General features: G+C 45.2%; 1 protein-coding gene across 1 annotated transcript in view; it reads left to right on the forward strand.

Moving 5' to 3' along the window:
* LOC126427971 (tyrosine-protein kinase Fer-like) overlaps positions 1–23,742 on the forward strand; it is a 116,738-nt gene extending 92,996 nt beyond the window's left edge. The window contains exons 5-8 of the mRNA XM_050089857.1: positions 5,026–5,178; positions 7,555–7,677; positions 11,442–11,564; positions 23,591–23,742. Coding sequence (XP_049945814.1) covers positions 5,026–5,178; positions 7,555–7,677; positions 11,442–11,564; positions 23,591–23,742 — 551 coding nt within the window. The remainder of the gene's footprint in view (positions 1–5,025; positions 5,179–7,554; positions 7,678–11,441; positions 11,565–23,590) is intronic.
* The last annotated feature ends 1,103 nt before the right edge of the window (positions 23,743–24,845 follow it).

The raw sequence follows: 24,845 nt of genomic DNA on the forward strand, positions 1-24,845 counted from the left end.
AAGATTGCTAGTGGTGGGGGTTGCGAGAAGGCAGTCATTCCAATGCGGGGGAAATGCTGAGCACTGTAGGGGAAGCACCGTTCTGAAATGAAGCCTGCGATCACATTTTTAAAAAAATATTAAGTGGAACCGCTCCATGCACACACTTGCATGGTGACCATCCAAAAGGACCTATTGTCACCTCAGACTTGCCTAGTAACCAAAAAGAATTCCGCTGAAAATGCAACAAAAGTGGCGATTTATCTTTTCCTAACTTTTTAACCATTTGCAACTCAGAGAAGCGTCACGAGTGGCGAATTTTGGGTTATAGTTACATTTCTCTTGTTGCAGTGTTAAAATTTGCTTCTTTTGCCAAAACACAGCGGAGTTTTCACAAGTCACCTCACTAAAATATGCTGTGCAGTCGCAGTTGCGTGAGATTCCTGAAACAGTGCTTTATTAAATGACGAGCTAAGGACAAATAAGAGCAATAGCTTACGTAGAAGCACCTCCTCAGTAGAAAAAGAAAAGTGTAATGTCTTCACTTATGTTGATCCAAAACCCACAGCATTCCTCGTTTCATCAGTTATCGATGGCCCTTAAAAATTACATTCTTTCATCAATAAGGTCTGCAATTACTGGAATAATGGGATAGGTAATCCTGTTCCCTATAGCGGCCATGTGGCAGGATGCTCTCGTCTTTGTGTGGTATCACTTGACAAAATCTCGTTTCGATATCTCAAACCATTTAAGAAATGTGGGGAATGTTATGGATATTTGAGTCTGGTTTTCTCGTTGCTGCAAGAGATCGCAAATAAGTGTGCTACCAAAGATCACTCTTCTCGAGATTGCTGACAGATAGAGATGTTCACCAAAGTCTAACGAGTAATTCAACATAAAATTCATACGCAGCAACATATTACACAATATGCACCAAACACAAAATCCTAGAAACTCCTATTTGTCATTGCAAACGCATTCAAATTTATATTAGAACAAATAAGCCCTCCGTCACAAATATTAAGCCAAAATTGACCAGGTTTCGACGCTACTATGAGCTAGACTAACTGTTCTAAAACATATTAGGTATATAATACATTAATAAAATTAAAGTTTGTACTGACTGGAAAAAGAAGCAGTACTTACAAGTCACATATTAAAAAAGATCGAAGCCGGAAAGGCGACGTCATGAATAGTTGTAAGTAAGATGGTGAGTCGCTAAGGGCTGCTCGTACTTTAGTGAACAAGGGTTGCAACAAGACTGAGGTGCCCACTTTAGAAAGTGTGGGCAAGTAAACACGGTGTTGCTACGAGCGCCATCTGGTAGCCGCAGAAACAACTAGGCAACTGTACATTAAAAATTAGACACATGAAATTGTGATGCAGCTCATTCAGGCATAACGTAAGCAATAATAATATTAGGATGAAGTTACATATTTATCTGCTTTAAACAGAGATACTTTTTGTAACGTAAAAAAAAAGTTAGTTATGACATACAAGAAAACAGCAAAGATGTAACAGGAAAACAACATTTCGGTAAACTGCATGAGGAAATCTGAATCAAAGATCAAGCAATGGCTTGGCTTTTTATTTCGCAGCTGCAGCTGTTCGTTGAGAATGAGGCCATCATGACGAGAGAGGTTTGAAAATTTCCAGTTCCTCTAAAACATCTAACCTACGCCCCTTCTTTTCAGTATGCAGAATATTGTTATCGCCTATGGCTTTAGGCACGTGTCCAGTAATTAAGAGATGATCGGCAAAGGATGAATTTAGGGGACTGGTCCTGTTATTTCTCAAAAGATGTTCTTTATATCTGATGGTGAAAGCACGTCCAGGTTGCCCCATATAATAGGAGGAGCAGGTATCGCAGATGATCTTATAAACGCCAGAACTTTGTGTAGGGGAGCCAGTGGATTTCAAATTATGAATGAAGTTTCTCTTTAGATTATTATTAGTAGAGAAGGCAGCATTGCAGTTGTATTTGTTACGAAGCATGCGCTGAATCTAATAGGAAATGGGTCGTATGAAAGGAATAGAAAAACGTTTTTTTGGGTTAATTTCAGTGCATGAGGTGCTGAGCGTGGTAGTACTCGCAGTCTTCTTTTTTAGGATATCGTCCACCATGTTAGGCGTATATTCATTACTGACTGCTATGGTTTTAAGTAAATTAATCTCCTCATTAAACTTTTCTGTTGAAAGTGGTATAGAGGTGGCTCGGTGGACGGCAGAGTGAAAAAAAGGCTATTTTTTGAGACTGTGGATGACAGAGGAAGCAGGCACGAATTTGTCAGTACTTGTAAATACTGCATCTTAATTTTATTAATGTATTATATACCTAATATGTTATAGAACAGTTAGTCTAATTCTGAAGACGACGCTCACAGTAGCGTCGAAACCTAGTCAATTTTGACTTAATATTTGTTCTAATATAATTCTGACACGGTCACTGGACCTTAGCAGCTATGATCAAAGTTTTATGGTATTCAAATTTCTTACAGAGTCTTACTTAATTGCAAACAACACAATAACTATGACCATTATGGAAATGGTGGGCACATAATCCTAAACGTGAGGCAAAAATATTCTTTTTTACACAGTAGTATGTGTAAATTGTTTGAGAAAGGTTGCAGGACGTGCTCTTCGAATTATCACAGTGTGCCATCAATTGGCCAAAAGCTGGTAAACACTATTGGCATCCTATTCAGAGCAAACAAATGAACCCGCCCAGTGCTCTGAACGACAAATGGGCAACGTGCATCGTGCATCGTAGCCTCCATGAGCTCTAATTTCCTGTTCTTGCCTGCTCGCAAAATTGCAGCACCACAAGCATTCAGATAAGACGCCATTAAACGTGGCTCGAAATGTGACATAAATCACCGAAGTTAAGCGCTGTCGGGCTGGGCTAGCACTTGGATGGGTGACCATCCAGTTAGCCGAGCGCTGTTGGCAAGCGGGGTGCATTCAGCCCTTGTGAGGCAAACTGAGGAGTTCCTTGGCTGAGAAGTAGCGGCTCCCGTCTCGTAAACTGACATACGGCCGGAAGAGCAGTGTGCTGATCATCTAAATCTACATCCATACTCCGCAAGCCTCCTGACGGTGTGTGGCGGAGGGTACCTTGAGTACCTCTATCGGTTCTCCCTTCTATTCCAGTCTCGTATTGTTCGTGGTAAGAAAGATTGTCGGTATGCCTCTGTGTGGGCTCTAATCTCTCTGATTTTATCCTCATGGTCTCTTCGCGACATATATTTAGGAGGGAGCAATTTACTTCCTGCTTGACTCCTCGGTGAAGGTATGTTCACGAAACTTCAACAAAAGCCCGTACCGAGCTACTGAGCGTCTCTCCTGCAGAGTCTTCCACTGGAGTTTATCTATCATCTCCGTAACGCTTTCGCGATCACTAAATGATACTGTAACGAAGCGCGCTACTCTCCGTTGGGTCGTCTCTATCTCTTCTATCAACCCTATCTGGTACCGATCCCACACTGTTGAGCAGTATTCAAGCAGTGGGCGAACAAGCGTACTGTAACCACTTCCTTTGTTTTCGGATTGCATTTGCTTAGGATTCTTCCAATGAATCTCAGTCTGGCACTTGTTTTACCGACGATCAACTTGATATGATCATTCCATTTTAAATCACTCCTCTTGCCTACTCCCAGATAATTTATGGAATTAACTGCTTCCAGTTGCAGACCTGTTATATTGTAGCTAAATGATAAGGGATCTTTCTTTCTATGTATTCGCAGCATATTACACGTGTCTACATTAAGATTGAATTGCCATTCCCTGCACCATGCGTCAAATCGCTGCAGTTCCTCCTGCATTTCAGTACAATTTTCCATTGTTACAATCTCTCGATATACCACAGCATCATCCGCAAAAAGCCTCAGTGAACTTCCGATGTCATCCACAAGGTCATTTATGTATATTGTGAATAGCAACGGTCCTACGACACTCCCCTGCGGCACACCTGAAATCACTCTTACTTCCGAAGACTTCTCTCCATTGAGAATGACATGATGCGTTCTATTACCTAGGAATCTTCAATTCAATCACATAATTGGTCTGTACTCCATATGCTCTTACTTTGTTCATTAAACGACTGTGGGGAACTGTATTAATCGCCTTGCGGAAGTCAAGAAACACGGCATCTACCTGGGAACCCACGTCTGTGGCCCTCTGAGTCTCGTGGACGAATAGCGCGAGCTGGGTTTCACACGACCGTCTTTTTCTAAACCCATGCTGATTCCTACAGAGTAGATTTCTAGTCTCCTGAAAAGTTATTATACTCGAACATAATACGTGTTCCAAAATTCTACAACTGATAGACGTTAGAGATATAGGTCTATAGTTCTGCCCATCTGTTCGACGTCCCTTCTTGAAAACGGGGATGACCTGTGCCCTTTTCCAATCCTTTGGAACGCTACGCTCTTCTAGAGACCTACGGTACACCGCTGCAAGAGGGGGGCAAGTTCCTTCGCGTACTCTGTGTGAAATCCAACTGGTATCCCATCAGGTCCAGAGGCCTTTCCCTTTTTGAGCGATTTTAATTGTTTCTCTATCCCTCTGTCGTCTGTTTCGATATCTACCATTTTGTCATCTGTGCTACAATCTAGAGAAGGAACTACAGTGCAGTCTTCCTCTGTGAAACAGCTTTGGAAAAAGACATTTAGTATTTCGGCCTTTAGTCTGTCATCTGCTGTTTCAGTACCATTTTGGTCACAGAGTGTCTGGACATTTTGTCTTGATCCACCTACCGCTTTGACATAAGACGAAAATTTCTTAGGATTTTCTGCCAAGTCAGTACATAGAACATTACTTTCGAATTCATTGAACGCCTCTCGCATAGCCCTCCTCACACTACATTTCGCTTCACGTAATTTTTGTTTGTCTGCAAGGCTTTGGCCTTCATTGATTGTTCTGACGTAGTTAAGTAGTTAGAAGTGTGACACAAACACCACAAAATGGTAATGGCCACGTGTCGATACGTGGCAGATGGCATGGCCTACCCGGATGCCAGTGGGGCTGAGTAGTGGTATTGTTTAGCAGGTGGTTCGCTGCTTCAGCACCTGAAGGAGCACCGGCTGACGCTGTCCACAGGAGAGCTGACGGCCATGTGCCGTGACGCGGCTGAGGGGATGGCCTACCTGGAGGCTATGAAGTGTGTGCACCGCGACCTGGCCGCCCGCAACTGTCTACTGGGTGAGTCTCAACCATCTCTTCTGTGAGCTATATGAGCTGATGTCTTTTGGATAGCCTGGATAGCAATGTGCGGCTGTTTGCTGATGATGGTGTGGTGTACAGGAAGGTGTCGTCGTTGAGTGACTGTAGGAGGATACAAGATGACTTGGGCAAGATTTGTGATTTGTGTAAAGAATGGCACCTAACTGTAAATATAGATAAATGTAAATTAATGCAGATGAATAGGAAAAAGAATCCCGTAATGTTTGAATACTCCATTAGTAGTGTAGCGCTTGACACAGTCACGTCGATTAAATATTTGGGCGTAACATTGCAGAGCGATATGGGGTGGGACAAGCATGTAATGGCAGCCGTGGGGAAGGCGGATAGTAGTCTTCAGTTGATTGGTAGAATTTTGGGAAGATGTGGTTCATCTGTAAAGGAGATCGCTTATAAAACACTAATACTACCTATTCTTGAGTACTGTTCGAGCGTTTCGGATCCCTATCAGGTCGGATTGAGGGAGGACATAGAAGCAATTCAGAGGCGGGCTGCTAGATCTGTTACTGGTAGTTTTGATCATCACGCGAGTGTTACGGGAATGCTTCAGGAACTCGGGTGGGAGTCTCTAGAGGAAAGGAGGCGTTCTTTTCGTGAATCGCTACTGAGGAAATTTGGAGAACCAGCATTTGAGGCTGACTGCAGTAAAATTTTCAGCGGAAAGATAACAAAGATAAGGTAAGAGAGATTAGGGCTCGTACAGAGGCATATAGGCAGTCATTTTTCCCTCGTTCTGTTTGGGAGTGGAACAGGGAGAGAAGATGCTAGTTGTGGTACGAGGTACCCTCTACCACGCACCGTATGGTGGATTGCGGAGTATGTATGTAGATGTAAAACATTTCTCAGCCTGGTAGAGTGAATGGTACTCGTTCGTCCTGTTGATTAATTTGCATTGCATCCTCATTCAACGACAAGGTAGATGTCTGCAGTAATTTCCATTGTAAGGGATTCACTGAAGTAGTGTTGTGTGCATTTCACTCAAATTGACAAGCTGAAGTATTGTGCTCTCATAAATACTTTGTTTCGCACACGAACTTTATTAAAATTTGGTTACAGTTTTCATTAGTCTACCTCTTCGCCGGCAAAAGTCAGGAGACATTTGCCTTAAGGGGGGTAGGACGTCAAGCGCGCCGTCTTGGAGCAGCAGAGACACCACAGGACATTTTAATTTCCACTGTCCATACTTTAACGAATAAGTTCACAAAACTTTGTCAGCATAACCAGAAAGGATTCAGGATTCACAATCATAGCAGTGGGAGTTCAAAAAAATAACAAAATAATTTTCTTACATGTGAAAGTTCATCATATTTTCACTTCTATTGGCTGCATTTGTTGCTATAGGTACACGTTTCTTCATAAGTCAGAGAGATTCTTCGATGAATTTTGCACAGCATACAAACCATACTTACAGGTGTATGAAACTCTAGAAATTATTTTATTTATAAAAATGAATGTGCTGTAACACTTTAAACTTCATCTTTAGAAAAAACTCAAATTTTATAGTTAATTATCTCAATTTTTACCACAGTTTTTAATATATTTTAGAGTTTCATACTCCTGTAAGTATGGTTTGTATGCTGCGCAAAATTCTTCGAAGAATCTCTCTGACTTATGAAGAAACGTGTACCTATAGCAACAAATGCAGCCAATAGAAGTGAAAATATGATGAATTTATTTTTGAAATTATAGACAGTGGAAATTAAAAATTCCTGTGGTGTCTTTCCTGCTCCAAGTCGTCCCGTTTGATGTCCTAACCCCCTTAACTGAACACTGTCTACAATGATCAAAGGAAAGGTCTTCTGCAGACCACATAATTGTAGTAAAAACTCCTACAAATGTTTTTTTTTTATTTCCCTCTTTTTCTACCTTTCCCTTTTTTCTCCTACCTACACCTCACAATTTAGACCTCTCCCACACTTTCTGCCTCTTCAATACCCACCTCTCTTCTTACATCACTTCCTCTCCTCTCTCCATCATGCCATCTTTCCCATATGTAGCAGCAGTGCTTGAAGAACAACTGAATATTTCCATGGCTGATTAACGACATACGACTTCAGCCCAGAAACGCCACCTGGTAATACGAACTCTGCTGCAGTCTAGAATGTGCCCTTGAGCAATTTTGTTAGCCGGCCACTTCGGCCGAGCAGTTCTAGGCGCTTCAGAACCACGCTGCTGCTACGGTCGAATCCTGCCTCGGGCATGGATGTGTGTGATGTCCTTAGGTTAGTTAGGCTTAAGTAGTTCTAAGTCTAGGGGACTGATGACCTCAGACGTTTAGTCCCATAGTGCTCAGAGCCATTGGAACAATTTGAATCAACTTGTTTCGTGTTGGCCCAGGAGAGAACAACCTGGTGAAGATATCGGACTTTGGCATGTCCCGCGAGGTGGAGGACTACTACATGGCCCACAACCTACGCCAGGTGCCGGTCAGGTGGACGGCTCCCGAGGCCCTCCAGATGGGTGAGTAGCGGTCTGTTGTTCATGCAGTTGATAGTAACCTAGTAAAGATATCAGATTTGGCGGTTCCTTTGAGCTGGAGAACTGTTACACAGCTTACAGCCTGTGCTGGGCGCTGGTTAACTGGGTGGCTCCTGGGGCTCTTGTGTCTTGACAAATTTCATGATTCTAAGTCAACGGGAGGTAACCCATTGCGATTGATGGGTGAATTTGAGAGTTTGAAATGTTTTACGTCCCTATCTACATACACTCATGCTCATAAATTAAGGATAATTGCAGAATGTGGTGCCACACAACGTGGCACTACACAAAACTGGCGCTAATAGCATAGGCAAATAGGGAACACACGTGACACAGATCTGTAAGTCCACGGTATTGGTTACAAGTTGAGAAAACCGTTCCGAAACACATGTGCTACAAAACACCACTATTTCCTGCGCATGTACCCCAACATCAATATGGGATATGATCACCATGCACACATACACAGGCCGCACAACGGGTTGGCATACTGTGGATCAGTTGGTCAGGCAGCTGCTGGGGTACAGCCTTCCATTCTTTCACCAGTCCCTGTCGGCGTTCCTGAAGTGTCGTAGGGGTTTGAAGATGTGCAGCGATACGTCAACTGAGAGCATCCCAGAGATGCTTGATGGGGTTTAGGTCTGGAGAACAGGCAGGCCACTCCATTCACCTCGTACCTTCTGTTTGAAGGTACTCCTCCTCGATGGCAGCTCAGTGGCGCCATGCGTTATCATCCATCAGGAGGAAGGTGGGATCCACTGCACCCCTGAAAAGGCGGACATACTGGTCCAAAATGACGTCCCAATACACCTGACTTGTTACAGTTCCTCTGTCAAAGACATGCACGGGTGTACGTGTACCAACCATAATCCCACCCCACATCCTCCAACCACGACCTCCACATAGGTCCCTTTCAAGGACATTAAAGTGTTGATATCTGGTTCGTAGTTCGCACCAGATGAAAACGTGGCGAGAATCACTGTTCAGACTATACCTGAACTCGTCTGTGAACATAACCTGGGACCACTGTTCCAATCACCATGTACTTTGTCCTTGACACCAGGCTTTACGGGCTCTCCTGTGACCAGAGGTCTGTGGAATGCACCTTGCAGGTCTCTGGGCGAATAAACCATGTCTGTTCAGTCATCTGTAGAGTGTGTGTGGAGACAACTGTTCCAGCAGGGCTACGTGCAGTACTCCATGGCCGTCTGCGGGCACTGATGGTGAGATATGGGTCTTCTTGTGGTGTTGCTACACTGTGGACGTCCCGTACTGTAGCACCTGGACACGCTTCCTGCCTGTTGGAATCGTTACCACAATCTCGAGAGATCAGACTTTGTGGCACACAGTGGGCCCGTTCTATGACCTGCTGTGTTTGACCAGCCTCCAGTCACCCTCATAACGTCATCAATATGTGTTCTTTGAGCCATATTCAACACACAGTCACCATTAGCACGTCTGAAAACGTGTGCACACTTACTCACTGCACCGTACTCTGACATGCACCAACACACCTCTGCGTATGTGGACTGCTGCCAGCGCCACTGTGCGACGACCGCAGGTCAAATGCACCGCATGGTCATACCCCGAGGTGATTTAAACCTTAAAACCGCCCACCAGAGTGTTTTTTATAATGTACCAGCATTATCCTTAATTTATGAGCATGAGTCTAGTTAGCCCTTCCGTTTCAATTTATAATATTACAAGCCAAGATCCCTTGATGTGAAAAAGTTTATTTTATGACAGGATTAGATAGTAACAAACTGTCGAGCTCAGATTCTTAGATCTTGTACAACAATTATACGCCAAAAACATATTATCCGAAAAATAAAAATTGTATACCACCAAGAAACACGTACATGTTCAGAAAAAAGAGAACACTTTGAACGACTAGAGGCAGGAAGTTCATATTCATAGGACGTGTTCATTAGTGTGTTCTGCATTTGTGCCTTATACGCATCGATGTCGTCATGCATGGAACAAGTTTACCATGGCATGGGCTATGTGCGCATCATCCACTTCTCCTCCTACGCTTGACGTATGTGCAGAAACATGCTAGACGGCAATGGTGTATAGAACGGCACCATTGGGGACAGGAATGGCATCAGATAGTGTTTCCAGGTGAATCCAGGTTCTCTTTGTTTGAAAATGATGGCCACATGTTAGTTCGCCACAGACAGGGGGAACGACATGACAATCACTGTGCGACTGTATTTGCACAAGACATAGAGCGGCAGCTCAAGGGTTTATTGTGTGGGATGCTATTGAGTGCAACAACAAATCACAGTTCGTGCGTGTCCAGAGCACAGAAACCAGCGTGACCCATGTGAATGACATCCTGCGATCTACAGCTATACCCTGTTTTGCACAATACTTCAGACACCATTTTTCAGCAAGGCAATGCACGACCATTTGTTGTGCACAAACATGTGCGTTCTTGGTGTCACAGGACGAGAGCCTTTTGCCCTCGCCAGCTGCATCAACCGGATTGTCGCCTGTCGAAAATGTGAGGGAAATGGTGAAACGATAGGTTCAGTGCAGTGACCCAGTGCCAACCGCAACAGATGAACTATGGAACCAGGTGAATGCAGCATGGACGTCTATGCCATGGGACGCCATTTGTGCCTTATATGCATCGATGTCATCATGCATGGAACAAGTTATTAGGGCCCAAGGTGGACTGTGTACCTACCTACTAGGCAACAGGACACATGCAGCAGTAAGGTGACTGAAATGCTAGTCATTTCTGCAGAACTTACTAATGTGCATGTCTTGTGAATGTGAACATTCTGTCTATAACCGTACAAGGTGTTCTGTTTTTCTGAAGATGAGTACAGAAACACTTTAAAGATAGATTGCAGTAAGGTGAATTTCTTGAGATGAAAACACTGAAGCACTGCACATTCTCTTAAAATCTGAAGGACCTGCACTCAGATGAGAAGTATTGGCACAGGAAAGAGTACATTTCATAGGGTTGAAGAATGTCCCTCCGCTCATTTAAATGGTTAACATTGGAAGATCACAGGCTAAAGTAAGTGCGAGATAAGACATTGCAAATGTGGAATGCTGGTACATTAATAACTGTTGTAACTGGCAGAATGTTGAATGAAAGTGGACAAACGGGCATGCATTGCATTGTACAGGTGCCAGATGTCAGTTTGTGGGACAGAGTTCCATGTCTGTTGAACTTGGTTGGTCAATACTTGGTCGACTAATGCTGTTTGTGGATGGTGCTGTAGTTGTCGTCCTGTGATGTCCCATATGTGCTCAATTCGAGACAGATCTGGTGCTCCAGCAGAGCAAGGCAAAATGTGGACGCTCTGTAGAGAATGATGGGGCTACAACAGTGGTATGTGGTCGAGCGTTATCCTGTTGGAAAACATCCCCTGGAATGCTACTCACGAATGGTTGAATCACCAGACTGACAAATTTGGAGTCAGGGTGCATGGGACAACTACGAGAGCACCCCTGGTGTAATATGAAAGCGCGCCACAGTCCATAAATCAAGGTGTAGGTCCAGTGTGTCCAGCACCCAGAAAAGTTGGTTGTAGGCCCCCAACTGGCCTCCTCCTAACCAACACACGGCCATCACTGGCATCGAGGCAGGACCAGCTGTGGTCAGAAAACACAGCAGACGTCAACCCTGTCCATCCAGTGAGCTCTCGCTTGACACCACTGAAGTCGCCATTGGCGGTGGTTTGGGGTCAGTGTAATTCACGCTACGGTGACCGGACTTTCTGTTTCAGGCAAGTACTCGTGGATGAGCGACGTGTGGAGCTTCGGCGTGCTGATGTGGGAGGTGTTCTCGCGCGGAGCCAACCCCTACACGGGCTTCAGCAACCAGGAGGTGCGGGACAAGGTCGAAAACGGTGAGCACACGCACGCGCACATGCACACGCACACGCACACGCACACGCACATGCACATGCACATCATACATACAATCCATCATTCAGACCTATAAAAACCGCCATTTTCAAACCTCATTGCTGCCATGCTTGAAGTCGATGAACTGCAGCAGTGGATAACATGAGCAGTCGCCACCGTACATCAAGACTTGACAGGAAGTTTATTACTTATTGGACATTTGTCACATTACAAAACGTCGCCACATTTAACATTTATAAATAAAACATTCCTGTAAGTTATTTACTTTTTTCACAATTAAAGGTTATTTTCACTTAACTAATTTATAAACAACATGCAAAATGCATTCCGTGAACAAGTGTTTTGTAGCACATCGTTCAGTGCACATTGTTGAACATGGAGCTCCACAGCAGACGAACATTATGTGTTTCAAAGTTGACCCACCGACGTCGTGAATGCAGTAGGTGCAGGATTATTGGGACTGGATTATGACCCACTGGAGATGTTGTGTACATAGTTCTGCATTGTCAGTGCGTACACAACTTTCAAAAAAATGGCTCTGAGCACTTTGGGACTTAACATCAGTCCTCTAGAACTTAGAACTACTTAAACCTAACTAACCTAAGGACATCAGACAACACCCAGTCATCATGAGGCAGAGAAAATCCCTGACCCCGCAAGAAATCGAACCTGGAAACCCGGGCGTGGGAAGCGAGAACGCTACCGCACGACCACGAGCTGCGACACATAACTTTCCCAATAGAGCATGCCCCGCAAGCTAAGCACAACAGCGCAGGCGCAGCGCTCATCTGTCTCCGCACTACAAGATGGCGCTGTCTTAGAGACGGACCAAATTCTGCTTCCGCCAATCTGCGTATTAATATGTAACACAACCAATGAGATTGCTGCTAACGTAGAACCTTTTCTCCTCGCGGATCACACTCGCACAGTGATACCTTAACGCTCGAGGTATTATAACGAATGTACAGACCTTCGATTAGTCAGTCTGCATTAGTCTGCGTCAGTCTGCATTAGTCTGCATTAGTCTGTACCAGTCTATAGTCAAGTTTGTCTGCGCCTAATAAGATTATCATATTCCTGTACATAGCCATGAAGAGAAATGTATAGACACTTTGTCAAGTATCAGAGATATGTGAGAATAAGATTAACGTGCCAAGACCAAAGGAACTTCAGATTGTCAATTGTAAATAGCATCCAGAACCAAGTTAAGTTATTTTTATGCTTGTTATTATTTTTATAAATGTGTGTGAAAATTAATCAACTTCTGTTAAAAGTTGGTCACCGTCAATCTGCTACTCTAAGAGTGCAAGTGGCATTTCTATCGTCTGGCATAACGGCAGAATATAGACACGCCACGATAAGACCACGAGACATATATCTGACACTCGCCTACTTCGTTAAAGCGACAAGTCAAATAATCTGATGGTGTGTGTACTGAAGGTCTTACAGTACACACACTACAGGAGACATGTCGAGTGATCAAATGGATCATGTTTGATGTTACACCAGGTCGATAGTGGTGTCTGGATGTGCGTTCATTCAGGCAAACAGCAGCTCCAAACATGGACTGTTCCACAGGTGCCAGCTGGTTGGGCTATGGTGGACATTCACTTGGACTGCCCCGAGATCTCAGGTAGTGATCAAAGGCACCAGGACAGCGCTGGAGTTCACGAACACTACTGCAGACCACCAGCATCCCTTGATCCTTCATGTCTTCTACAACAGGAATGGTGTCCTCAAGAAAGGTATATGTCCATGTTACAAGGCCAGAATCTCGCGCTGGTTTGAGGAGTCTGTTAATGGGGCCAAATTCGCCTGATCTGAACACTATGGGACACATCAGAAATGGTATGGGGCACCAAATGCATACCTTAAAACCATTTCTGGGAATTCTGTACTCTGGTGCTACACACCTCTGGAAACTTACTAGGGACATGTCGAACCCATGGCACCCAGAGTCGGTGGCATACTGTGTTGCAGTGGTCGACTAACACTCTACAATGAAGCTGATCATCATGTTTAGACTCATCAGTGCACATCAGATTGCCAGTGAATTCTGTCAGGAGGGTTCATCCACTGTCATCTTTACATTACTTCATGCATTCATGACAATGCTATTACTGGATTAGCCACGTCTGAAGATGGGAATGAGTTGCCATCACCAGTAATAAGAACACTCTAATTATTAAGTAATCTTGATGAACAAATTATCATACAAAAATTTGAGAAGTCCCACACTTGCATTTGGCAACACGTCAGTTTTGTAAAACAGAATGTACTGAAGAGCTGCCTCAGTTGTACCACATTCGAGATTTTACTTATTACAGCCTAAACAGTAATTAACAAAATTATCTACACATTTGCATTTTCCACTGCAGCATGTTACTCTTTGTATCACCGAGTGAGGTTGTGCAGTGGTCAGCACATTGGACTCATATTTGGGAGGACAACGGTTCAAACCCGTGTCTGGCCATCTTCATTTTGGTTTTCAAAGATTTCCCTAAATCGCTTCAGGCAAATTCCGGGATGGTCCCTCTGAAAAGTGCATGGCCGATTTCCTTCTCCAGCCTCCCCTCATCCGATGGAACCAATGACCTCACTGTTTGGTCCCCTCCCCCAAATCGACCAACCAGCCAACTCTGTATCAGATTCAGGTAAAGGATATTCTCTGAAACACACACACCTATATACGTTTAATTTTCTAAAAAAATGTGGTACAAATTAAGGATCTGGTTTTTCCAATTTGTATCAGTGAGTGCATAAACAGTGCCATCCTTACAATATACTAGTCTAAGTTCAAAGAAATGTCCCATAATTAAGTTGTTCCATCACTTTTTGCAGATATTGCAATATAATCTTTTCACCCCTTTCCCCAACCCTGCACACTTCGCATCAATACACATTTTTCGTTTCATGTACTTGGTCATTTCTTCCATTTACCATTCCACGGGCAACACGTTGCAGCATTCCTCTGAATTATGAATGAGGTTCTTTGTTGGCTTCCCCACAGCGTCTCCAAAACACTTGCTTTTTAGATGTCTATCTGTAGCTCTGAATTTCTTCTCCTGTGCTTCGATTAGCTGTTTTTTCTGAATGGGCTGTTCGTTGGTCACAGGCTTCTTGGTCGGGTCTTGAAGTTTGCCTTAAATGAATCCTTTCGGATCTGCTGATATGTCTTCGATGGACACCTTTAGTCATCTTTTTTCCTGCCATGGCGGCTTCTGCTCTGGAATTATGTATGGCAGAATCTGTTTCTCCACTATTAAAATTTTCTTATGGACATACTTAAACAGAAGATCATCTCTTCAGATGTGAGAATTTGCAATTCCAGTTTATTTCCATCAGCGTTGGAAAACACTTTACTGCGGCTAAAAGTTCTGTATACCCATCTGAATCTGAATTTTTATTTTCAGTGTGCCTCTTAATCGTTGATTTAACTGCATTTTATATGTGTGCTCATTATTTAATCCACAAAGCTCATTTTGATATACTCGTACAGCTAAATACAATTAATCGCTGCTCCATTTTCTATAACGTTTTACTGTTACCATACTGAAATACAAAATATCTTGTTTTGTAATAAAGAACTTAGAATAAAAAATGCATTGCAGAATTCTCCACTACATTTCCGCATATTAAGCTGCGTTAATGGTGCCAAATGCATATTTGAAAGATCATTATATGAGCACGTTTCTTAACTTGTACAGGTACAACATGAGGAATGTAAAGGGGTATATTATAGCCAACATCGACATTCTCTGTTCGTTAATTTCCTGCAAACGAAACACATCGAATACAGTCTGTCTGAAAACGTGGGTTATTTAATATATAGCAATCCTTCAGGCCACACGTGCCCCATCGGGACCATCCGACCGCCATGTCATCCTCAGCTGGGGATGCAGATAGGAGGGGTACATGGTCAGCACACCACTCTCCCGGTTTTCTGTGACCCAAGCCGCTACTATTCGGTCGAGTAGCTCCTCAATTGGCACCACGAGGCTGAGTGCACCCCAAAAAATGGCAACAGCGCATGGCGGCCCGGATGGTCACACATTCAAGTGCCGGCCACGCCCGACACCTCTTGACATTGGTGGTCTGATGGGAACCAGTGTATCCACTGTGGCAAGGCCGTTGCCCTTATTTCATATATACTGACCCATAAAGAAAAGTGTTATATCGCCACATATGTAAAAAGTTAGCTGAAAACCACGGCAAGATCAACATCGTCTGCAGACGATCTGTTGTTCAACACACAGAAGTCATAGCTGACAGTATGGACCTAACAAGGGAACCTCTCCATCGCACCCCCCTCAGATTTAGTTATAATTTGGCACAGTGGATAGGCCTTGAAAAACTGAACACAGATCAATCGAGAAAACAGGGAGAAGTTGTGTGGAACTATGAAAAAATAAGCAAAATATACAAACTGAGTAGTCCATGGGAAACATAAGCAACATCAAGGATCATGTCAGCACAGGAGCGCAGTGGTCCCGTGGTTAGCGTGACCAGCTGTGGAGCCAGAGGTCCTTGGTTCAAGGCTTCCCTCGAGCGAAAAGTTTGCTTACTTTATTTTTTCAAAGTTATCATCTGTCCGATCGTTCATTGACGTCTCTGTTCACTGTAATAAGTTTAGTGTCTGTGTTTTGCGACCGCACCGCAAAACTGTGCGATTAGTAGACGAAAGGACATGCCTCTTCAATGGGAACCGAAAACATTTGATCCAGGAAAACACGTCTGATATATTCTATCCGACACTGGTGACGGCATGTGCGTCACATGACAGGAATATGTTGACCCACCTAACTTGCACACTTGGCGAATAGGTAAAAAGCTTCTTTTACCTTGCCGGATTTAGGTTTTCTTGTGGATGTGATAATCAATCCCAAAAAAGTGATGAAAACATAGGAGTGTGTCACATAAACTGCAACAGATGAATGCAACAGTTTCACAGTCGCACAGTTTTCTCTGTGCTCTGTCAAAACATATGTTTTTAACGTTTTCAAATTTTTCCGTGTGTAGACCGTCAAATCCTGCATATGTACAAGCAAATCTGAACATGTCCTGGAATTTTGGAGAGCGAAGTTGATTATGTGTGAGTGCCTGAACTCTGATAATTGTCTGAAAATAAAAAATTAAAACTTTTCACTTGAGGGAAGACTTGCACCAAGGACCGCTCGTTCCGCAGCTGCTCACACTAACCACGGGACTACGGCGCTGCTGAGTTCACATATTCTTAAATGTTGCCTATCTTACACATGGACTACTCAGTTTGTATATTTTGCTTATTTTTTCATACGCTCCTGGAAATTGAAATAAGAACACCGTGAATTCATTGTCCCAGGAAGGGGAAACTTTATTGACACATTCCTGGGGTCAGATACATCACATGATCACACTGACAGAACCACAGGCACATAGACACAGGCAACAGAGCATGTACAATGTCGGCACTAGTACAGTGTATATCCACCTTTCGCAGCAATGCAGGCTGCTATTCTCCCATGGAGACGATCGTAGAGATGCTGGATGTAGTCCTGTGGAACGGCTTGCCATGCCATTTCCACCTGGCGCCTCAGTTGGACCAGCGTTCGTGCTGGACGTGCAGACCGCGTGAGAAGACGCTTCATCCAGTCCCAAACATGCTCAATGGGGGACAGATCCGGAGATCTTGCTGGCCAGGGTAGTTGACTTACACCTTCTAGAGCACGTTGGGTGGCACGGGATACATGCGGACGTGCATTGTCCTGTTGGAACAGCAAGTTCCCTTGCCGGTCTAGGAATGGTAGAACGATGGGTTCGATGACGGTTTGGATGTACCTTGCACTATTCAGTGTCCCCTCGACGATCACCAGTGGTGTACGGCCAGTGTAGGAGATCGCTCCCCACACCATGATGCCGGGTGTTGGCCCTGTGTGCCTCGGTCGTATGCAGTCCTGATTGTGGCGCTCACCTGCACGGCGCCAAACACGCATACGACCATCATTGGCACCAAGGCAGAAGCGACTCTCATCGCTGAAGACGACACGTCTCCATTCGTCCCTCCATTCACGCCTGTCGCGACACCACTGGAGGCGGGCTGCACGATGTTGGGGCGTGAGCGGAAGACGGCCTAACGGTGTGCGGGACCGTAGCCCAGCTTCATGGAGACGGTTGCGAATGGTCCTCGCCGATACCCCAGGAGCAACAGTGTCCCTAATTTGCTGGGAAGTGGCGGTGCGGTCCCCTACGGCACTGCGTAGGATCCTACGGTCTTGGCGTGCATCCGTGCGTCGCTGCGGTCCGGTCCCAGATCGACGGGCACGTGCACCTTCCGCCGACCACTGGCGATAACATCGATGTACTGTGGAGACCTCACGCCCCACGTGTTGAGCAATTCGGCGGTACTTCCACCCGGCCTCCCGCATGCCCACTATACGCCCTCGCTCAAAGTCCGTCAACTGCACATACGGTTCACGTCCACGCTGTCGCGGCATGCTACCAGTGTTAAAGACTGCGATGGAGCTCCGTATGCCACGGCTAACTGGCTGACACTGACGGCGGCGGTGCACAAATGCTGCGCAGCTAGCGCCATTCGACGGCCAACACCGCGGTTCCTGGTGTGTCCGCTGTGCCGTGCGTGTGATCATTGCTTGTACAGCCCTCTCGCAGTGTCCGGAGCACGTATGGTGGGTCTGACACACCGGTGTCAATGTGTTCTTTTTTCCATTTCCAGGAGTGTAGTTGCACACAACTTCTTCCTGTTTTCTCGATTGATCTGTGTTCAGTTTTTCAAGGCCTATCCACTGTGCCAACTTATAACTAAATCTGAGGGGGGGGGGGGGGGCGGTGATGGGGAGGTTTCCTTGTAAGAAGCATGTAGTTCACGCTAACCTAACTAAGTTTTGGATAGCACAAGAGCTCCGAATTTTATAGTAGTGGTACAGATTAGGAGCCGGTAAAATAGGGGCCACTCTCCACAATGATGTTAAAGGACATTGTATGCACCAGCTGGTGAATGCTTCATTGCGTATGTAGAGTCCACGTGGGACATGATGGCTGGGGTGCAGTGACCAGTTTTCGTCCAACGCGCTGGATTGGCTCTGAGCACTATGGGACTTAACATCTGAGGCCATCAGTCCCCTATAACTTAGAACTACTTAAACCTAACTAACCTAACGACATCACACACATCCATGCCCGAGGCAGGATTCGAACCTGCGATCGTAGTAGTCGCGCGGTTCCGGACTGAAGCGCCTAGAACCGCTCGGCCACCGCGGCCGGCGCGCTGGATTGAATTCATTCGTTTGTTTGCAAGTGGAAACCAACTGTGTTTGCCCACTTCCAACCAGTTGCGATGACAGAAATCGAGGCGCACGCCCTGCAGTCTTTCTAAAACTATTCTACAGAAACTATGCGGTAAAAAAAATTAATTTTTTCCTTACTTGTAGCTTTATACGTCAGCTTCATGATGATGTGAGCATCATTTCGTTAATGGTCGTAGTTATTGTTATATTCGCACTGCCTGAAATTCGAAAAGTTTGCAATGAAAAATAGGGGTGGCTATGATTTTGCGTTTGGAGCATATTATATAATGCACTACTGCCCATTTAAAATTGCTACACCAAGAAGAAATGCAGATGATAAACGAGTATTCATTGGACAAAGATATTATACTAGAACTGATATGTGATTACATTTTCACGCAATTTGGGTGCACAGATCCCGAGAAATCAGTACCCAGAACAACCACCTCTGACCGTAATAACGGCCTTGGTACGCCTGGGCATTGAGTCAAACAGAGCTTGGATGGCGTGTACAGGTACAGCTGCCCATGCAGCTTCAACACGATACCACAGTTAATCAAGAGTAGTGACTGGCGTATTGTGACGAGCCAGTTGCTCGGCCACCATTGACCAGACGTTTTCAATTTCAGGAGAGATCTGGAGAATGTGCTGACCAGGGCAGCAGTCGAACATTTTCTGCATCCAGGAAGGCCCGTACAGGACCTGCAACATGCGGTCGTGCATTACCCTGCTGAAATGTAGGGTTTCGCAGGGATCGAATGAAGGGTAAAGCCACGGGTCGTAACACATGTGAAATGTAACGTCCACTGTTCAAAGTGCCGTCAATGCGAACAAGAGGTGACCGAGGCGTATAGCCAATGCCACCCCATACCATCAAACCGGGTGAGAATACACGCTTACAATGTGCGTTCACTGCGATGTCGCCAAACACAGATGCGACCGTAATGATGCTGTAAACAGAACCTGGATTCATCCGAAAACATGACATTTTGCCATTCGTGCACCCAGGTTCGTCGTTCTGTACACTATCGCAGGCGCTCCTGTCTGTGATGCAGCGTCAAGGGTAATGTAGGGTACCCTGGGCCACGGTGTGTACAGGAAGAAAACGCACACTGACATGTACCTGCATGCAGACAGCTGCTACCACCCTTCTCAGAGGAATGGAGTACTAAAAACACTAAAAACACTGATACACAGGGCGCGCAGCATCTCAGACGCAGAGAATCTGCCCCAGAAACTGGAACACCTCAAAACCGTGTTCCAAAAAAACGGGTACTCTGTATGGCAGATTAGACGCGCGCTCCGTCCCACCACCACAGCATAACCTGTGGAGACGGATGAAGTCACGGAAGAAGAGGTAGCCACTGCCTTTATTCCGTACAATGGCGCATTATCGGGGAAAATTTGCCGTATATTAAAGAAACACTGAGTTAAAACCGTCTTTTGCCCGCCCAATAAAACACAGGCATTACTGGGAAGTGTGAAAGATGACCTCGGTTTGAGGAAGGTCGGCATATACCAAATTCCCTGTGAATGTGGGAAGACTTATATTGGACAAAAAGTACTCACCATCGAAGATCATTGCCGAGAACATCAAAGGCACACTCGACTGAAATATCCAAATAAGTCGGCGGTAGCAGAGCACTGTTTGTCCGAGAAACACGAAATGGATTATGAGCGTACCAAGACCTCTAAATATTGGGACAGCGTTATAAGGGAGGCTATGGAAATTCGCACCAGGGAAGATCTTATCAACCGAGATTGCAGCTACAATCTCAGCAAGGCTTGGGATCCGGCATTGAAAATAATTAATAAGACTCTCAGCAAGAAGTACGAACTGGCGACCAGGGCAGACGTAGCAAGCACATCGACGCTACGACAGATTCCGACGCCCACGTCTTCGCGACCGCCGGCGCGTGGGCGCGGACGGTGAAGAGAGCGGCCCGCGGGGGGAGGGGATTTAAGATGGCCGCCCGCCCTCAGGAGCTCAGTTCGTCAGCGCACCTGACGATGGCGACACGTCTGATCGCCGAAATATTGTGCCCGTTGGACACTATGGACCAGCAGTATATGTGTGGACTGTTCGAGCAACAAATGCGCCGGGAGAAACTGAAGAATCACATCACTATAACTGCTTGCTGTATATAGATGGAAGATTGTTTACATATATGAGAAACAATAGTAAACCTAACACTGAGCCTTGAGGAACGCCATACGTGATTTGTACACATTCAGAAAAATGGCTCCGTCTATATTGGTTGAATTAGTCAATACAACTTTCTGCATTCTTTTGGTTAGATACAGGGTGTCCAGAAAAGGACTCCCTGGTTTCAAAATAATTATTAACAAGACTCTCAGCAAGAAGTACGAACTGGCGACCAGGGCAGACGTAGCAAGCACATCGGTGCTACGACAGATTTGGACACCCACAGCTTCGCGACTGCCGGAGTGCGGGCGCGGACGGTGAAGAGAGCGGCCCGCCGGTTCAAAATGGTTCAATGGCTCTGAGCACTATGGGACTCAACATCTTAGGTCATAAGTCCCCTAGAACTTAGAACTACTTAAACCTAACTAACCTAAGGACAGCACACACAGCCATGCCCGAGGCAGGATTCGAACCTGCCACCGTAGCAGCTTCGCGGTTCCGGACTGCAGCGCCAGAACCGCACGGCCACCGCGGCCGGCGCGGCCCGCCGGGGAGGGGATTTAAGATGGCCGCCCGCCCTCAGGAGCTCAGTTCGTCAGCGCACCTGACGATGGCGACATGTCTGATCGCCGAAATATTGTGCCCGTTGGACACTATGAACCGGCAGTAAATGTGTGGACTGATCGAGCAACAAATGCGCCGGGAGAAACTGAAGAATCACTTCACTATAACTGCTTGCTGTATATAGATGGAAGATTGTTTACATATATGAGAAACAATAGTGAACCTAACACTGAGCCTCGAGGAACGCCATACGTGATTTGTCCCCATTCAGAAAAATGGCTCCGTCTATATTGGTTGAATTACTCAATACAACTTTCTGCATTCTTTTGGTTAGATACAGGGTGTCCAGAAAAGGACTCCCTGATTTCAAAATTAAATATCTCGAAAACAAAGATCGATATAGGAATGCAGTAAATGGTATGTTTATTGTGAAAGCTGTAAGAAGTTTATACAGCAGTTTTAAATAATAGTTATAAAAGCTGCTGACAGACGGCGCTGTAATCGCCATACGTAATGCCAAGTATAAATAGTGATCCGAAGCCCAAAGCGATCAGTTCCACTATTGAAACGTGAAAGGAGGTAAGCGTACTGAAGAGATTAAAACCATTTACTCCATTGAACAACGCGTTTTTCTGGTGCTAGAGTACCACAGGTTAGAAGAGAGTCCTACGGCAACAAGGCGAAGTTTTCAAGCACGATTTAATGTTCCAAAAGGACCCGATGCGAAAACCATTCGTACGCTCTTCGCAAAATTTCAACGAACAGGCAGCGTAACTGATGATCTAGTGGGGCATGTTGGCCGCAAGCAAACCGCAGTTACGACTGAAAATATCGCCACAGTTTCTGGAATTAATCAGCGAAATCCAATATCATCCGTCCGTAGAATTGCATCTGAGCCTGGTTTGAAGCGTTCCAGCACGCATAAAATACTGAGAAAGAGCCTACACATGTTTCCATTCAAAATTCAAACGCACCAGGCCATACCTGTACGAGCTGTGCAACAAAGGGTTGCCTTTGCTAATCAGATGCTCACAATGATTGATAGTGAAGGATTTGATGTTGGCTGCATCTGGTTCACAGATGAAGCACACTTCCACCTGAATGGATACGTGAATAAGGAGAACTGGCGATTTTGGGGTTCCGAAAAGCCATATTGGTGTGAAGCGGAACCCCTGTATTCTCCTAAAGTTACTGTGTGGGCTGCAGTATGCAGCAGATGCATTATTGGCCATTTTTTCATTCGAGAAACGGTCACTGGTACACGTTACGTTGCAATTTTGGAACAATTTGTGGCCACACAGCAAGCGTTAGAGGATCGACCAGGTACTGAATGGTTTATGCAAGATGGAGCCCGACCACATCGGACCGAACAAGTGTTTCGCTTTCTTGAGGAATACTTCGGGAATCGAGTCATTGCTTTGGAATATCCCAAATTTACTGGTGCAGGTATGGATTGGCCTCCATATTCGCCGGATTTGACTCCCTGTGACTTTTTTTTTGTGGGGCACAGTGAAAGACATGGTCTACCCGAAGCATCCCGCCACGCTGGACGAGCTTGAATCGGCGATTTCTGTGGCATGTGAATCCATTTCGGTTGAGACACTGCGAAATGTGATGGCGAATTTGATTCTTCGTTTGCGCCACCTCTGTAGTGCCAATGGCGAACATTTTGAAAACATTGTGATGTGATTCTTTGCAAAGATTGTTTTCGTACGATTATTTCACTTATGTATGCTGATACGAGCTGTATAGCGTACAGCGCCACCTGTTAGCAGCTTTTGTAACTATTATTTCAAACTGCTGTATAAATTTCTTACAGCTTTCACAATAAACATACCGTTTACTGCATTCCTCTATCGATCTTTGTTTTCGAGATATTTAATTTTGAAATCAGGGAGCCCTTTTCTGGACACCCTGTATGACATTATCCACAGTTGGCTATAGCATGAATCACATGAAACTTCAATTTATCTACCAGAAATGTGTGTACCAACTTTGCTCTTCCTCTGCACAGGTTTCCGCATGCGCCCCCCAGCTGGGACGCCAGTCGCCATGGCGACGCTGATGTCTCGCTGCTGGGAAGCGGAGCGTAGGCAGAGGCCGCACTTCTCAGAGATCCTGCAGGCCATCGAGGACTTCCAGGCCCGGAGTGCACCACTCCAGTAGCTAGCCGGGCTGGGAAGCCCTCCTCACCACCTTGCTGCACTTCCGTACCATCGGCGCCAATCTCATGTTGACATTCTCTGTACCTGCAACGTGGACAACAAGGCACAGAGGGCTTCGTGTCTACTGGACCGACGACCAGGTGTTTTCAGTGGCTGAGAGTCCACAAGCACATCCCAGTCAACGCAAAAGTCATACACACCCGGAGTACCGACACAGATCAGGACAGCACCGGCACCATGTGCTCACGAATTGTCTTGATGGAAGATAATGTGACAGAGATCTCAAAGATAGCGTCAAATCAAATGACTTTTTTTATCAGTCTTGTGACCACTTTGATGCATCCCGTAATGACTTTCTGTGCTATGGCAATGTCTTCTTCGCAGAGCAGCACATGCAGCCAAATCTGCAGTTATCTGTAAGCATGGTTTGGTAAGTCTGGTAGAAAAACAACATAAAATGTTTGTTTCGTAAACAACTCACTTTACTTCTCACCATAGCCTCCTTTGAGAGATATATACTTGGTTCAGCGGTCCTCCAGCCTCTTAACCCCATAAATAAAAAAAAACTCTGCAAAATACTCATTGACTTCCGCATCCGATGAAAATTTCTTCCCAGAAAGCCAGAGTTTCGAATTAGCGAACAGAAAGAAGTCACTTGAGGCTAAGTCTGCTGAATAGGGTGAATAAGGAACAAATTCAAGCCTAGTTCACGCCATTTACCCATTTTTATCGATGTTGTGTGGAATGGGAATTATCCTCGTGAAAGAGGTCTTTTTTGCGTACCAAAGTTGCTCTTTTTCCAGCCAACCCAAGTTTCAAACGATCCAGCAACGAAGTACGACAGGGTCCAATTACGGTTCTGTCTTGTTCCAAGTAATCTATAAGTATTGTTCCTTGGGAATTCTCCCCCCCTCCCCTCCCAAAAAAAAAACAGTGACCATCAACTTGCCAGCTGACAAAATGGTCTTTGAATTCTTCGGTGCGGTTTCACCAGCTTTTATTCACTATTTCGACTCTGGTGAGTAACGATGGATCGAGGTTTCATCGACAGTCACAAAACGGAGCCAGTCTTGCTGACTGCAATTAAACGTGGCTATAGATTGT

Source organism: Schistocerca serialis, chromosome 12 (assembly GCF_023864345.2).
Source record: "Schistocerca serialis cubense isolate TAMUIC-IGC-003099 chromosome 12, iqSchSeri2.2, whole genome shotgun sequence".
In the NCBI taxonomy this organism is placed as follows: Eukaryota; Metazoa; Arthropoda; class Insecta; order Orthoptera; family Acrididae; genus Schistocerca; species Schistocerca serialis.